Source organism: Mirounga leonina, unplaced genomic scaffold (assembly GCF_011800145.1).
Source record: "Mirounga leonina isolate KUSES-001 unplaced genomic scaffold, KU_Mleo_1.0 Mir_454, whole genome shotgun sequence".
Taxonomy (NCBI): Eukaryota; Metazoa; Chordata; class Mammalia; order Carnivora; family Phocidae; genus Mirounga; species Mirounga leonina.
In genome coordinates, this window is record NW_023270763.1 from 18658159 (window position 1) to 18675798 (window position 17640).

Genomic DNA, 17640 nt, shown 5'->3' on the forward strand with positions numbered 1-17640 from the left:
GTAGTAGCTTTCTGGCCCCTGCGGGTGTCCATTTTAGACCCCAGGGGATGAAAGTGCGTTTAAGGGGGAACAGATCAAGGGCAGCGGTGCTTCCTGGCCCGGGCAGAACATGATCATCACCCGGGGAACTTTAAACCCTACTGGTGCCTGGGCATCTGCATCTTGTAAATGTTTCCCAGGTGCTTCTACTGTGCAGCGGGGGCTGGGAACCACTGGTCTGGGGGGAAGAGGACAGCCTGGAATAGGGGGGCGGCAGTGAGGGAGGGGAGGTGTTAGGGACTGATGGGACATGGGGCTGAGGCAGGGGCAGGGTCCAGTGTGACAAGGGCCCCCGCTGGAACAATGGGGTGGGATGATGTCATTTGCTGAGAAGGGACGCAGGAGGTGGTCGAGGAAAGGGGGTGAGCTCGTTTTGGCCACACTGTGTCCAGGGAGTCTGTGGCCTCCGGGGTGCAGTTGTCTAGTGTTGCTGTGCTTACAACTTTGCCTCTGTGTACCCTCTGTCCTCCTCTGAGACAGGAGAGCCAGGCAGCAATGGGGGTGTGGGGAGGGAAAGCAGCCCCAGAGCCTCCCCAGAAGATCCCCCTCCCCCAGGGCCTGCCTGCGGACAAGGGCTCCCTTGGGCAGGGCTGGGGGCGGGGAGCTCCTCTGGTCTGCCTGGGTCATGGGTGCTCTGCCCCTGCTGAGCGATTTCGCCTGGACAAAGTGGGGGAGAATGTACTCAAAGGCACTCATGCTCGAGAGGAAGGGCCCCCACCAGTCCAGACATGCTGTGCCCTCAAACCCAGAACCACTCACCCTGAAACCTATCAAGCCGTCTGCTGATCCGTCCTGACTTCTAAGCAGATGCTATAGCTCCATTGTTTTTTTGGGGTTTTTTTTTTGGGGGGGGGTTGTTATTGTTGTTGTTTGTTTCTTTTTTTTTTTTTGGTCAAGAGTACATCGTCCGTGTTAGTCATGATCCTTTGTGTGCTGTGAGCGAAGCTAAGGCAGGAACCACTCTGCCCGTTTACAGACAAGCGAGGAAAGGGGAGGAAGCAAACATTTAGGACCTACTACTTGCCAGGTAATTCATAGACATTTTCACGTAATTCACAGAACCATCCTACCTATGTATGAAATAGGGGTTATTGTTCCCATTTTCCAGATGAGGAAACCGAGCCCAGAAAACGTAAGCATTTTGCCCCAGATCACCAGCCTGGAGGTAGCAGAATTGGCAGCTGAGCCCTCCTCTCAACACGGTTCTTTGGTGTATTTGCATTTGTCACTGTGACCTCGGCGGGAACACACACAAATGCACACTTTCAGCCTCTCCAGACACCTTTTATTGTCTTTGGTGCCTCCTCCGCTTTCCTTCTGGAACCTAGTGGATGTCTTCGTGACTGTTCTGACCTCCGCCCCTCAGTGGACACACCTCCCCAGGGTCTGCGTGGTCAGCCCCCGGGGGAGGGCTTTATTGTCCTGAGAAGGGGCAGATGGAGGTCTCAGCCTTCCCACCCACCTAGGAGACGTTCACTAAATGGTGCAGAGCTGTCTCATCCCAGCCCTTCTGGGCTGATTTGGTTTCTGTCACCATTAAGCATTGATCATGGCATTGTCTTGCCATAGGAAGCACTGTCCCTACCATCTCAACGAAGACAATTTCTGGCCTCCTTGTCTCTACCTCCTCTGAGATGCACGTAGAGACAGAGATGGGCATCGGGGAACGTTTGCTCCTGGCAAGATTCTGGGCTGGAACTACCTGGCAACAGTGCTTAAAATTAAAGGGAGAAGCTCACTTGGAGGATGCTCTTCAGGGATGGGGCTCCTTGAACACAGCCATCGTGAGCGTCCTCTCTGGATGCTGCTGGCTCTTGTGGGCAGCTCATCTTACAGAGCTTGGTAGAGATCCAGCTCCCCCAGGGCTGTGGTCCCCCATGGATGGTGTTTCCTTCAGCTGGCTCTCGATGTGGACAGTCCCAGCCAAGACTGGTGCTTGCTTCTTTTGAGCTTATCATGACTGGTGTTGGTTGTAGATGGTGTTCATCACTTAACATGGTTTCTCCATGGGAGGTTCTAACTTCAGATGGTTCTAAATAGAGTTGGTATTTGCTGCTGATCACAGCTGTCCCCACTGATGGGTTTTGGCAGTGGTGACCCCACCATGGTGGTTCTCAGTACAGATGGTTTTGCCAGTGATGGATCCTGTTAGGGCTGGCTCATCACTGGGGCTCACAGTGGTTTGGCCAGTGGAGGTGGATGCAGGTGAACCCAGCACCGGCGGGTCTTTATACAGCCGTTCTTCTCAACAGTGGTTCTCAGTAGAGATGGTCTCACCGTTGATTGCTGATTGTCAGTGTAGATGGTGCTCATCACCCATAGTTCTCGCTACACACGACCCTGCTGCTGATGGTTGTTGCTACAAATGGGGCTATCCAAGTTTCCAACACAGTCAGCGTATACTTTTTTAAAGGTATTTGCTCTGGCAATAACTACTCTGGGTGAAGTCTAGGTTTGCTGGGCCGTTACATCTGTATTTTTCAAGAACCTGGTGGCCGGCGAGCCGACTCATAAAGGCATGCACATCTGGGCGGGCTGCTCCCCCTTGGCGGCCTGGTCGCCGGCTTTGGCCTTGTCCCCAGACTTGTCCTCCTGAAGACTGGTGTTACTTTTCACCCCACTTTGCACATTACCGTCTACCGGGATGTTTGGGCAGCTGCTGGCCTGGCTGGCGGGAAGGCTGTGGGCAGAGCTGAGCAGCCCGCTACTCACCTGGTAGTTCAGGGCGCTGCTGCCCAGGCTGATGAAGCTCATGCTGGTCAGGCTGCTGGCCCTGCTGCTGATGCCGCTGCTGGGCAGGCTGGCCTCACTTTTCCCCTCCAGCCTGCCTGCTGCCGCGGGCTTGGCCGGCCACCTGGCTCCTGATCTGGCTGGGCGCGTAGATGGTGCACAGCTGGCTTCTCGGGGCGCTGCCTGCCTGGGTGTGGAGCCTTCTTGGCAACCTTAAGATTGGAGTGTTGCCCACCAGGCTGACCTCACTGTTCTCCTCATCACCCGCGTACCCGCTGCTCAACAGGCTGGTGTCACTTTCCTTGCATTTCCCCTGGCTGGACTGTCGCAGGCTCAGCAACCCGCTCTCACTGCTCCATGGGTTTCCCAGGTTACCCCTCGAAACTCTCAGGGGCTCCTCCTGAGTTGCTCCTGTGTCATGGTGTGGCCCCGCGGGGGGCTGGGGCTCTACGCTGGGGGCCGGGAGGCTTGGAGCTTGGCCCTGAACATTCCAGGCAGCAGACTCCCCGTTTTTACCCTCGAGGAAGGTGGGGGTCAACTGATCTGGTTTATCCAGGGGGAGGGGGCCCTGGGAGGCCTATGAATGGTAGGTCTGGTTTGTCTGGGGAGAGGAGGCTCAATTTATAGGGTGGCCTTTCAAAGGGGAGTGTTCTGATTGGCTGGCCTGGTTCCCACGGTGAGGGGTTTATGAGGCGGGGTAGGGGTGGGAAGGACAATGCTCTCCCTGCACCAGTTACATTAGTGGCTGGGGCTGGGCATGGGCAGAAAAGGGGCTTAGGGCCAGAGAGTGGGGAGACCCACTTTCCTGGGGACACTTCCTGCAGGGCCTGTGGCCTCTGCTTTGCCATGTCAGGAGACCTGGGTGCGCATCCCAGCCGAGCCCCTTCCGAGCTGTATTCCTTTAGGATGGCACTTCTTCTGAGACACTTGTGCCATTCCGAGACCACTGGGAGGCCTGGGGACAATATGACAGTCATGAGTTTATCCTAAATTCTTTGCTGGATCTCCAAGGGCCTGGCTGGTCTGGCTCCTCTCTCTCAGCCTGGTCCCACGTCACACCCTCCCCCTTCCTCACTTCAAGGAGGTGTCGCACTGGCTGTTTTCTTATTCTGAGCTCTGACCCCCTGCAGAGCCTTTGCACCGGCTGTTCCCACCACCTGGAATGCTCTTCCCTCAGCCCCTTGGCCTTCAAGCTTCAGCTCCAGTGGCCCCCAGGAAGTGTCCCTGGCTTCTACAAGAAGGTCCCTCTATTAGTCTTCGTGTCACTTCCTAGTATATGGGCCTTGTGGCACGAAACACAATTTGCAAGTCTTTTTATGTGTTGGTTACTGAGTGCCTATCCCCTCTGCTAGAATATCATCTTTGCGAGGGCTGAGATTTTGATCTCTTATTCTCTGCTGTGCCCCCCACGCCTAGCATACTGCCTGGGACATAGTAGATGCTCATTAGGCATTTGCTGAATGTATGAATGAATTAACTGCTCTAGGGTGTGCATCCCAACCACCTAGGGAACTTTTTCTTTTTCTTTTTTATTTATTTATTTTTAAAGATATTTTATTTATTTATTTGACAGAGAGAGATACAGCAAGAGAGGGAACACAAGCAGGGGGAGTGGGAGAGGGAGAAGCAGGCTTCCTGCCGAGCAGGGAGCCCGATGCGGGGCTCGACCCCAGGACCCTGGGATCATGACCTAAGCCGAAGGCAGACGCTTAATGACTGAGCCACCCAGGCGCCCCTCCTAGGGAACTTTTTTAAAAAACATGTTTGGATTTTCTAGGGCAGTGGTCCTCTCCCCTGGCTGCACCCCTAGGCATCCCTAGGGTCCCACTTCCAGAGGTTCTGAGTTAATTGATCTGGGTGAGGCTTTGGCATCAGAATTTTAAACCACTCTCCAGGTGGTTCGAACGTGCAGCCAGCACTGAGAATTAGGGTGCCAGGAGGCGAGGCTCAGCCAGATGCACTGCTTGTAGATGATTCTGTGGCTATCCTGGCTAAGTAGTATTGTGGATGAGAACACCCACTGGGGCGCTTATTAGCGGACACTGAATAGATTTCCACTGAATGACTGAATTAAAACAAAATTCATTGACCCTTAAAGGGGTCATAGGTGGGTTTTAAGGACTGGGGGAATTTGTTGAAATTGTAGTAGACTTTGCGATGAGCTACATATATGCTTTCCCACCAGGAAGGAGTCACAGCCTTTGTCAGATTCTTAAAGGTATCCACGATCCTCCTAAGATCAAGAAGCATAATGATTCAGCTCAACTCTTGCCTTAGCATTTGGGAGACAGCTGGCCCTGGTGCTTGGCCTGATGGTATGGGTCTGGAGAGGGCTGGCTGGCTGTGTTTGGGATGCAGGGGGTGGGGAGGAGGAAGGCAGTCCTTGGAGAGTGCGCCACTCAGCCCCTTGGCAGTCATCCGCGCGTCGTGCGTTGGTGCTAATTATCACTGTCATCTTTATTACGAATTCCTTTCCCATTGCCCAGGGCCATTCAGCTTCCCTCTGCTGTACACAGAGGCATCTCTTTTGCTGTGGAAATTCTGATCCTTCTGGGATATGAGGGGCTTCTCATAGCTGTCTGGCTCCCTGTCCCTTCCTTACATTCCCTGCTAGGGACCACGAGGGAAGGGACAGACACAATGGCTAAGCAGTGACTCCAGAGGAGGCGGTGTGGTGGGATTCAGCCATTGTGACAAGCGGGGACCAGGTCTAGCTTTAGGGGGCTGGCAGGAGAGAGGCATGGTTGGGCTCCAGGCAGGTAGGCTGGGGCTCAAGACTGGCTCTGCCCCTGCATGAATACAAAGCAGGGCAGGTGCCCCAATGCTGGGGATTAATGGGGAGCCGACTGGGAGTCATATTCTCTCCTGTCCCCATCCTACCTGCCCCAGGCACAGGACACATGGGCCAGAGGACTCTAGTGAACACCTGAGGGTTTGCGCAGGGACCAGAGCCTTCCCTACTCTCTGGCTCATGTAACCAGAGTCAGTAGTAGCCCGTGCATACGGCAAGGCCGTGTCAATGGCCGTGTCTTGGCCCAGCACTCTCCTTCTGAAGGTTGTTCTTGAAGTCTCAGGAAGACATCTCAGGCGAGCTCTTTATTCTTTGCGTCCAGTCTTCTCATTCCTGCCTGCACCTGAAGCCACCTGAGGGTGGTGCCCTTGTCCCTGCGCAGGCTAGGGGTCAGACCAGAGCTGCCCCGCCTGGGTGCTGTTTCGAGACCCCCCCCCCCAGAGGTGCAGGTGCTCAAGGGCCAAACAGAGCAGCACCCTTCTGAGCCGCAGTGCGTCTGGGGAGAAGGGGGCGGGCGGGTGGTGCTTCCCCACAGGGCCCTTTCTCTTTCTGGGGACCGGGTACCAGCTGCCTCTCTGGTTTCCAGTCTTTCTTGCTGTCTGCCCCACCCCGAAACCCCTCCAGGGCCTACACACATATTCCAGCCTCTTTCTCCAGGTTTCCTTTCCTTCATGACTTTCAGATACTTCATACAGATGACGGGCACCCACAAGACCTCAGCCTGCGTCCCAGGCAAGGCTCAGACAGGAAACCTGGCTACAGATCCCAGGATCTGTGTGTCCCGGAGACCGGTCCCTCCCTGATGTGACAGACCACGCTCCATGTTCCCCAGACCATCCCAGTTCTCTCCTCGGCCCGTAGGAGAAATACAGGTCTAACCCGCTGCGTCTAGGTGGGGCCGTTAGGGCACGGGCGGCAGGCCGGGGATAGAAACCTCTCCCGTGCAGCCGCCTCACTTCTTCCGTTCTGCGGGGGCCTTGGAAGCCACGCGGCAGGCCCCACAGTGGATGGAGTCTGGGTCCCTGAGTGGCTGTGTGCGTGGAGAAGCCCTGCCCGCCACCAAATGCATTTGCACTGTCGGTGAGCAGTGATTTCTATGCTCGGCCGCCACGGCCGGGGGCTTGTTCCTTACCATGGCAGAGTCCGCCTCCCACGCACTAATGTGCCCCGTGCCCACACACCCGCCAATGCACTTCACTGGGTTGAGCTTCCTCTCTGAGAGGGTCTGCAGTGGCCCCCGGAACTGCCTTCCCACCCCGACGTCTACCCTCAGGATCTCAGCATCCAAGTACCCTGATGGGGATGAGAAAGAGCTTCACCAGCCCGGAAAATAGCCCCCTCCCCTTAATCCTAATATTTATCCTGAATATTCCAGCAGAAGCCCTGGCTAAGTCGGGCATCAGTTCTCTGGGTATGACACACTGTGATCACTTCGAACTCAGGGAGGTGTAAAAATATTTCCTGACCTCCTATTCGGGCTTCCCTCCCACCAATACTTGCTAAGTGCCTGCCCTGCGTCAGGCTTGGGAGGGGCTGTGACCTCAGGGATGGATGGAAAGATGTAAACAAGTATTTGCTGTGTGATCATAAACGTGAGCAGGGCGCAAGGACAGAGATGGAGGACGTGGGCACGCGCACATATGATGTGCGTGTCCATACGTGCATGTGACCATTGCAGACCACTGTCCCTTGGGCAGAGCCACCTAGCACCAGGAGGAGAGGTCATAGAAGCAGCCATGGGGAGGCTGGGATCTGTGGCTCCAGGGAGCTGGAAGCCGCTGCAGACTTTTCAGCAGTGATGAGTGGACTGGAGTTAGAACAGGCTGCCGTGGCGGGGGGTGGGGGCATTAGGGATGGGAAGATGGGGCCGGCAGCTAGTTAGCGCTAGCATAGGAATCCCGGGAGTAATGGGGAGGGCCTGGACCACACAGTGGTAAGAGAGCTGGACAGCAGTGCTGGGAACCAGGGTGTATGTGGAAGGCAGGGCTCGACGACAGACTGGATGTGGGGTTTAGAGGAAGAGTGGGGTCAAGGCCAGCTTGTGGGGTCCAGGAGCCTCTGGATCAGGGGCGATTTGGCCTTCTAGAAATGACACAGCTTCCTTCTGAAGCTCATGAATGGCCGAGAGGAGGGGCTGAGCTTAGGGGCTCAGAAGTCAGATCAACATGAGTTCAAGCCTCAGCCTCCCCACTTTGGAGCCGTGCTTAATGATGCCCCAAATGGGTGGTGGGGATTGCATCTTCCACAAACATTAATTGACAGGAAATAAGCGGGAAATGCCCTGTGAGACCCTCAAGAGACAGCCAGGAAGAAGTACCTCCCTGGGTGGACCTCACAATTGAGAGTCGGCAGGAGCACCGGCGCAGCGGGAGGGGGTGGGTGGGAGGGTAGCCTGGACAGGGCTCCCTGAATAGCGTAACTGTCCCTCTCCATCTTGGGGCTCTGGCGTGCCATGGGTCACATCCTGCGTCCTCCATCCAGGTGACATCGTGTGACCAAACTAACCTCTCTGAACCCCAGCTTCCCGGCCTGGGAAACGGAGCAACACTGGTCATAGCACTGCTGGGAGGGATGCCCTGAGGACTGACAGGAAACACCTGTCAGGCCAGGGTCTGCCTGGAGCTTCCAGCACACGACCTCATGGAACCTTCTACTTTAAGACGGAATATAGGTGTTCGTGTGAAAAAAAAACAACAACCACATAAATGCATACACAAGTGTATATGCATACATACACATCTATATGAATATATACATGAGTACATATGTGTATGTATGCAAATACATTCACAGTATATGTGTTTATATAGAAATACATAAGAATATGTGTAGAGATGAATATACACATAAGAATATATATCCATATGCATATATACATACATAAGTATATCCGCATAAAGACATACATAAGGATATATAAACACGCACACTTTCTGAAACCACGAAACCCTCTGGCCTTCAGCACCACCCTGTAGGGGCACCCACTCTTCCCTGAGATTCTCCACGCAGAGCACTCTTATCCCAGAGCCTCCCCTGCGATCCTGTGATGGATGCCTTGTTCTCTTTCCAGAAGGCCCCATCATCGGGCCCCATGTGGGCGAGGACCTGCATTTGCTCCCTATAGAGTGCTGCCGCGTGCTCCCGGGGCCGTGAGGTGCGTGCTCCACCAAGAGAGAGTCCAGTGTGGGCAGGTGAGCATGGAGAACTCCCTGGACTGGTACTAGCGCGGTGGAAGGACTGTGTAGGGAGGACATGTTGCTCATCAAGCCCCGTGCTGGACGTTGGCGTGCATGTTCTCATTTAACCTCATTCCGTCTTCCGTCCGCCCCGAAGCCCAGCTCCTGACTGCCTGCTTGTCCTGGGGATAGTGAGAGGCATTCTTAGGGGCCCGAAGTGGGGGGCACCTCCCTACTCAGGTGCACTTGGCACTTGAACAGGTGGGAGCCGGGGCCGGACCTGGGTCCCTGATGGCAGGACCTTGGACTTTCTACCTTCTCCAGGGAGCCAGACAAAGAGCCAGCTTAGCCATGGCCTGGAGGGATGATCTGTCTAGGAAGAAAGGTAATTCTTCCTCTGGGTTGGTCATGTGATTGATCTCCCTCCCCAGCTGTTAAAATTATTTGAGACATACAAAAACAAAAGGGAAGAATAAGGTGAACATCCGTGTCATCCTTGTATTCATCACTCAATTCAAGAAAGAAGACAATAGTGACAAACCTCCGAACCCATTTACCCCTCCCCATGGTGTCTCTCTGGGGCAATCCAGAATCTCATGCTCATCATTGAATTTGATGCACATCTTAATACTTGGACTATAAAGGGACGTATCCCTAAACCAACATGGAATTGTTCTGCATGCTATTAATCTGGATATAAATGGCATTCTTTATGTCCGCTTCTACAACTTAAGCTCGACATTACGTGTGTGAGATTCATCTGTGCTATATGCATGGCTCATGTTCATTTTCACTGCCGTGGAGTGTGCCTTTGGTGAATGTCCTAATCCATCCATTCTAACTGATGGACATTCAGGTCATTTCCCCCTTCTCCCTCACAGTAAGTGTGCCTTTACGTGTGTCTCTTACAGGACACTTTCCCTGCGGATTTCTGGGGAGTCTCCTGCCAAACAGACTATGGAAGCTTTAACTTGTTTTAATTGCACATAATGAATAGAGCAGACACTTCTCCTCAACCCGTGGGCCTCATCTTCTCTCTGAATGTTTCTATGAGGTTCAGCCTAGGGATGGGCTGAATCACTGGGCTGCCTGCGGCCTGCATTATTTGGTCATAAGACACGGCCATTCAGAATGTTCAGCTTCAGCCGAAGATGAGGTCACAGAGTTGCCTGACATAGGCGGGGTGAGGGGTTGGGGGGCGGCAGGAAATGAGAGGAGGCTGGGGTGGCTGAAAGCTCAGGGCTTATCACCCAGCTCCTGTAATCTGTGGCAAAACAATAGTCTTGTGTTCTTCATTGTGGACTCAGTGTGTGGGGGAGGGAGAGGGAGGATGAAGGAGAGGCTGCCTGAGGATGAGGAGGGACACAAATATTCCCTAGATCAAGCCTAGAACTGTACAGCAAAGTAACCAAGCCCTCAGTATCTGAAGCCAGAGGTCTGAGTTTAAATCTGGGGCATACCACTTCTCAGCTGTGTGATCCTGGGCAAGTTCCCTAACCTTTCTGTCCCAGTTTGGGTTCCCTCGAAAGCAGCCCTGAGGCATGGACTTGGATCCAGTAGTTCATTTGGGAGGTGGCCCCGGGAAGTCCCATGAAGAGAAGGGGCAGCAAGACAAGGAGGGAAGGAAAGCCAGTGAAGGGGGTGTTGTAGAGAAGGTGCCCGTCGGCTTGGGCCCCTGCTTCTGGGCCTGTCAGAGGCTGTGTGGAGCGCATCTCCGGCTCAGCCTGGAGGTTTCGCCGGCTCCCTGAGCAAGCCTCTGGGGTGCCCGAAGAAGTCCTGAGGCGGAGGGGGGCAGGGGGAGGAGGGTAGCAGGTGCAGTGCTTGGGTGAGCAGCCGTCATTCAGCACCATCCGTACCTGAGGCTGTGACCCCAGAGGGTCAAGAGGACATGGATGGAGGCTTGTCTGCTAGAGTTGCCTTGTCTGCAGGCTGATTGTTCCTTAGGTTGTTGCGAGGGTTCCATGAGGCCAGTAAGCACTCAGTAAGCACTAAGTGTCAGGAGCCTGCCTTGTGCTCTCCCAGGTTGTGGGAGGACCTGCTTGGACAAACGGAAGCCTGGAGAGATGAGGTGAAATAGACTCTGGCCACCAAAGTACTGACTGGATACCAGGGCCATGATTTGGGCCTGAAGGCCTTCTTAGAGAAAGCTGTGTCTCCTACAATGGGGGCTTCAGGCTGCAGGGCATGGAGAGGTCAACACCCCCAGAGCTCGATGTCAGCCTCAGGCGGCACACAAGTATTGATCAGGGTGGGTCTCAGGAGCCCACCAGAGGGAGACCAGTGCCCCCCCCCAAGGCAGAGGGGAAGGGGGATCCCTCTCTGGCTAGCAGAGGTCGCTAAGCACAGAACCCGGGGCAGTAACCAGTCTGTGGCAATTAATGTTCAGTACGTGACCGAGGGGGTTTCTGGGATGTGGGACTTTTCTGTCTTAAAACTGAACAGTACTGACTAACCTGGGATGAGCTGGCCGTCCTAACGTGAGCTGAAGTCACATGTCATCAGTATTGATGAGAACCGGCTGGTGAGGCGCCAGGTTGTGGGAAGTCCATTCTCTTGCCAGCCCTCGGGCTCTAAACCACCCGCAAGCCCTGGGCGGTGTGGCGGCTCTGGGCGAGGGCTCTGTGGTGTGAGCTCTGGGGTCAGACAGACATGGCCTCCACCCAGGCCCTGCCTCCCACCGGCTGTACCAGCTGGACCAGTGACCCAGACCTCCTCAGCCTGCTTTCCTCTTGTGAGCAAGGGGGCCAGTAAATGCTCTTGATGGCCTTGAGGTCGGGGAGGGCGGGTGTGCTGACAGTGCTGAGGCCCCAGAGCCTGGAGGAGGCACGCATGTTCCAGAAGGTTTTGCTGAATGAATAAATGGAGAGCCTCCAGAGCAGTTGACTGATACTTGGGGCAAGTTCACTAGGTTTAATTACTCTTCTTCTGTTTTGATATAAAACCTCTTTATCATCAACAGAAGGCAAGCCACGACGTGCTCATTTTGGAGGTGGATTAAATGAGAGAGTAGGGTTGTATCTCACCCAGGTGCTGCTGAGTCCTCAGGCCAGAGGGATTGGAACGCAGGTTGGGCGGGATTCTGGTGCTGGGGTGGGGTGTCAGGGCGGGGGAAGCTTTGGAGAACAGCCCGGGCTTATGAAGTCCCAAGTGACAGATGAGGAGACTAAGTCTCAGTGAGCGGAAGGCATTACCTAAGGCCGCGTGGCTGGTATGCAGCGGGGCTAGGGTTCGACCCGTCTTCTGGCTCCCGGTCCAGTCTACTCCAGGGGGCACCCGGCATTATAGGTTCACAGATAGGGACGCAGGTTCTCCGAGCGGGGAAGCATTGCCTGAGCCACGAAGCAGGTGAGGGGCAGAGCTTGAGGGAGAGGCCACTCGTGTCGTGGAAGGCTCGGTGTGGAAAGTGTGGGGGCTGCGAGCTCAGGGACATTGAGAGTGGCAGCATGGCACAGCAGGACTGGGAGGGCCCCAGAAGCCGTCGCCCCCAGGCACTCTGGACTCTGGTGCCTCAGTTTCCCTGTTTGTAAAGGGAGGCAATGCTGCCAACTGCCTCTCTCCCTGGGCTTTTGGGGTGCAGGTAGGGAGCCCCCTGAACTTCTGGAGAAGAAAGCATCACCCAGGCCGCAGTCAGGCCCTGGCCACCTGCCCTGTGGCTTCCTGGCGCTTCTCAATTAACCCCCACCCAGGCTGCTCACAGGCAGAGTGCATCAGCGAGGGCTTGGCTGGCCCCGAGTTAGCACAGCCGGGGCTGTCCTTGGAAGGAGGCCACTGCTGAAGGGCCGGCTTCCTTTTCATCAAATTATTCCTCCACGTTCGCAGAGTGGAGGAATTATTGGCAGAAAATGAGGCTATAAAACCCTGCTAGAGCCGAGCACCTTTTAGGGGCCCTGAACGCTGAGCACTTGGATGCTTTCCAGCAGATTGGTTCATTTTTAATGGTCTGGGACTATAGTTCATCTGTTTAATTCAAACAAGATGACATAATATCTTTCATTTGGACTTATTACCAGCACGGTGGTGATTCAGCACCCAGCATTCTCTGGGCAGGATATTCTGTCATTACTGCACATTTTCTTTTTCTGGCCAAATTGAAAGTCCGCGGGAAGGGCTCCAGCCTTGGAAAGGAGAGATCAACCGAGAATAGGTCACATCGGGTATTAAGGAATGAAAATGAATTCATTCTTTCCTCCATTGAATAAGCAGCTGTACTTGCGTATCTGTGATCCATGAAATAGGCTGTCAGGAAAATAGGAAATGGGCTGCATTTGAACTTCATCCGCCGATTCTGCCCCGTTGCCTTGGAGACTGGTACTGCAGCTGGGGCAGGGGCAGGGGCAGGAGGGGCGCTCATTCATGGGGCACCCACCCTACGCCAGACACCTGGCTTCAGCGGTCCTGGGAGGGTGAGCCGCCTACGATCCCCATTTTGCAGATGAGGACATCAAGGCTCAGAAAGATCCAGAGACTTGCTCAAGGTCACTTAGGCACAGAACCCGGCTTCCGCTTGAGGTGCCCAGCATCACGGCTGGGAACTTGGCCTGAAGAACCTCAAACCCTCACTCTCCCGTGGGCAGGCTGTTCGACCTCAGGGATCAGCTTGCTACATAGTAGAAATACCCACGGTCACTGTCCTGCAGTGAGGGTGACCTGAGGGAACGGATACCTTGGGCTCGGCACCATGTCTTTGTTGTTACGAACTTTCGCTTTTTCCATGTGTCCGATGATGGAGTGCAAGAAGGAAGCCTGGAAAGCAAGTGACTTGCCCTAAGACCTAGTGCAAGTGGGTCACAGGGCTGGGAGCTGTCCTTGGAGTGACCCAAGAGCCCCTGTGCCTTCTGCTACACTGGGTAGTAGAGAGTCTGGTGTGGGGAGGGGGTTTGGAGATGTTTACAATGGAATTACCCTCTTCTCTCCTTTATTTCCCTCCATCAGACCCTTCACCAGCCCTCTATATTTGACTTGGTTATTTGGTTCATGGTTTGTCTCCCACGCATCCTGGCATTTATGTGAGGGACGGACCGGTTTTGATCAGGTCACTGTTGTATCCCCAGTGCTTAGAATCCCGGGCTGGGGATGGGTGAGGCAGGTGAGGCAGGTCCTGCAAGCGCAGGCTTAGATCCTCTCTGTGATTAAAATTTGGATGTTTTGTTCATTGTAGATACTTTTGCATTCATTTTTATTTTTAATGATATTGCATAAAAGTATTGGTTATCCTGATTTCTGAGTTGTTTTTATCATTCTCTTCAATTTTGCACTTGAGTTGAGTACCCCACTTGTCTTACCCTAGTCCCAGTTCTGCCCTAGAACAGTGCCTGTCACCTACCGATATTCAGTAAAGATTTGTAGAACGAATGATGCCCTATTACATATCAGGACATTTCCTGGGTTCCCAGGGAAGTTTTCCAATGGGTATTCCAGGCTCTTTGGGTCTGAAGGAAGCCAGAGCCCCACACGGAGCTCCTTTTATTTGGCTCCATAATCTGGGGATGGCTGAGTATTTCTGCTAGTGGTGAGCTAAAGAATAAGGGCGTGTCCCTTCCAGGATCTGATTGAGGAACCCATTAGAACTCAGACCTCTACGACTGCCTAGTGGGAGAACGGAATGCAAGAAATCCATGAGGCTCTGAAAACCTACATGGAATTTCATGCTGTCATTATAGACCACTGCACCTCTCCCTCTCCTGGATGTGTCTTGCAATTAAAAGCCACATCGGTTTATACTGACAATCGTTAGCGTAATGAGATCCGGCTGTATGTGCTACAAATCCCCTTCTCCGAGGTTGAGCACACCTGGGCTGAGCCAGTTCACGCTCTGCTGTGATACCCGAAGCTCCATTTCGATGAAATAGCGGATCTTGCCTCTACCTTTGGCTTTGTTTCCCTCCAAAGCTGAGACTCCATCGAGATGCATTTTTCTAATTAAGGCGGGAGTAAGAAATAACCTCCTATATAACTTAAAATGGTAAAATCATTGATACCTTTTCCAGCCTCAGCTTTAAATCTTAGCCACCAATGACTCCCCTATTAACGGGCCTAATTAAATCCATTTTTCAGGACGTCTTTGGCAAATTCCATTTTAGTAAAACTGTAGGAAGCTCAGTTTGATGTGTCTCTGCTTCCCAGGACTCTCCTATGAAAATGAGGACGGGGTGGATGCTTATCTCTTGTGTCTCATATTCATTGATTCACTCGACAAATATTTACTGAGCACCTACTATGTGCATTGGCATTGAACTAGAAGAGGAGGAAGGAGAAGTGAAAAGATAATACATTTCCTATCCTAATGGCCAAAAGGGAATGGGGCTCATTCATTCATTCATTCATTCATTCAACAAACATGTATTGAGTCTACCAACAGTCTACTAACTGTGCTAAGCCCTGGTGTTAGGGTGATGAGGTGCTGCCGACAGTTCATACTCAATGTGGTAAATGTTCTGATAGGCTAAAGCAGAGGGGACTGTGAGAGCTCGGAGGACATCTCCTAGCTCAGACTGGGAAGCTGGGGGTCAGGAAGCTTCCCCAGAGCTGAGCTTTAAGGGATAAGTAGGTGTCAGCCATGTGAAACAAAGAGACAGGAAGGTGTTGCAGGAGCAGGGGTGGATGGGCACGAGGCATGGGAGAACATGGGATGTGTGGGGAATTTTAAGCCGTTCACTGTGGTTAGGGCACTGTGGTTAGGTCTGGGCCCTCTCAGCTCTGGGGGCACATTGGAATCACGTGGGGCCTTTGAAAAATACCAGTACCTGCACCTCACCCTTGAGTGTGTCACTCATAGTTTCTGGGGGTGCAGGTCAAGGCTTTGGTATTTTTTTAAAGCTCTCCAGGTGGTGCTAGTGTTCAGCCAGGGTTGGGAGTCACTAGGCTAAAGCATGCAAAGTGGTGGGAGGTGAAGTTGGAGAGGTAGGTAGGGGCCATATCCTGGAGGGAGATGGAAACCTGTGAAGGTGTTTGAGCCTTACCTGAGGGTGCTGACATCATGGAAGGGTTGAAGGCAAGGGAAGAAGGGGTTCATATTACACTTCAGAAGGAATTACTCTGCCAGCAGTGTAGGTGATGGGTGGGATGGGAGTCACTGGAGCCAGAGAAACTAGTAAAGAGGTTATTACAGTGACCTGAGCAAGAGATGATGTGGTCTGGACCTAGGGTCATGACCGTGGGGATGGAGAAGAGAGAGATTCAGGAGGGGCAAGGTTGACAGGACTGGGTGGTGAATCGTGCATCCTGGGTGAAGTAGGGGAGTCAGTTTAGGATGGCTCCAAGGAGCGTGGGTGACTGGGGGGATATTTGTGACATTAATTAGGGAGGGGCAAAGAAAGGAGCAAGGGGCAAGGGAAGGAGTAAAATTTTTATGATTCTCTCATGTTCCTGATGAAGAACTTGGAGGACCAGACAGAGTAAATGCTCATATTATTCATACAGCAAGTTGGGGCACAGTCTCCTCTGCTGTTTAGCTATTGTTGTGTAAGAAGGAGCTCCAAAATGAAGACATGGTTGAAAGCTGTGAACACTTATTATTTCTTGATCCGCAGTTTGGTTGTGTTGTTCTGCTGGTCTAGACCAGGTGTGGCTGATCTTGAGCAGACTCATTCGTGGTCAGCTGGTAGGTTGGCCTGGGGCTAGCCGGTCCGGGATGGCTTCAGCTGGGACAGCTTGGCGGTGTTCCCTGTGATCTAATCCTCCGGCAGGCTAGCCCATGGGTTATGGTCCAGGCAGAGGGAAGAGCATGTGCAAAGACCCCGAGGTGAGAGCAAGCTTGGATGTTTGAGGAAGATAGAGGAGACCAGCCTGCACGGACGGGGACGGGGTCAGTGGGAGATGAGATCAGGGGGCTGGGGGGGGGGGGGGGGGGGGGGGGGGTGGTATCATGAGCACCTTGTAGACCACTGTAAGGACTTTGGTTTTTTTTACTTTTATTATTATCATGAGACTTGTTTTCTGCCCTGCTACCCTGGCTGACTCCAGTGTCTTCCACTCCACGAAAGAGGTTTTGCATTTCATCTGGCTGTGTTGCTGGGGACTCTGCTTCTCCCCTCCCCATGCTGACACGTCCTACACCTTGGCCCCACTGCATGATGCAAGATAGCTCAGTGTCACGGGTCCAGAAATCACACCACTCTTGCTCCTAAAATCCCCGTCCTCCAGGACAGGAGGTTATGACCGGCAGGTGACATCTGGCCTGCTGCCTGTTCTTCTAAATAAAATTTGATTGGAACGCAGCCATGCCCATTCATCCACCTGTTGTCCGTAGCCACCTCTGTGCTACCATGACAGAGCCTGAGCCTTGTGCAGAGCTGTGGGGCCTGCAAAGCCTAAAATATTTATTGTCTGCTCCTTCGGAGATAAAGTTAAACCTTCTGGAACTTAAGAGGGAATGCCTTCAATTCTCTCCTGCTTTGAAGGTGGGGGAAGTTCAGGTCGGTGGACTGACCTAAGGGCAGTGGAAGGTGTGAGTGCCTTCCAGCATCTTGCCCCTGTCCTCCCTGCCTCCCTGGGCTGACCTGCAGCCCCTGCTCCCGCACAGAGCAGTGCTTCTCTTGTCTTCGTCTGCTCCGGCTGCTGTAGCAAAATACCGTAGACTGGGCGGCTTCCACACACAGATTCGTTTCTCCCAGTTTTGGCAGCTGGGAAGTCCAAGTTCAAGGTGGCAGCATGGTCAGGTTCCCAGGGAGGCTCTCTTCCTGGCTGGCAGACGGACGCCTTCTCACAGCGTCCTCACATGGTGGAGAGAGAGAAAGAGCGAGGGGGAGAGAGTGAGAGCACATGCTCTGGGGGCTTCCTCTTCTTATAAAGACACCGAAGTCATTAGGGGGTCCCCATCTTCATGACCCCGTCTAGCCTAATGACCTTCCAAAGGCCCCGCTTTCCAATACCATCACATTAGGGCTTAGGGCTCTGATGCATGAA

General features: G+C 53.5%; 1 protein-coding gene across 1 annotated transcript; it reads right to left on the reverse strand.

Moving 5' to 3' along the window:
- Positions 1-1192: 1192 nt before the first annotated feature.
- On the reverse strand, positions 1193-8014 carry CUNH16orf82 (chromosome unknown C16orf82 homolog). The gene is made up of 3 exons (XM_034988195.1): positions 7897-8014; positions 6693-6853; positions 1193-3346 (listed from the first exon to the last, which is right to left on the reverse strand). Exons 1-3 carry the CDS (start codon positions 8012-8014, stop codon positions 2846-2848), a joined length of 780 nt encoding a protein of 259 aa, XP_034844086.1. The 3' UTR covers positions 1193-2845.
- Positions 8015-17640: the final 9626 nt, after the last annotated feature.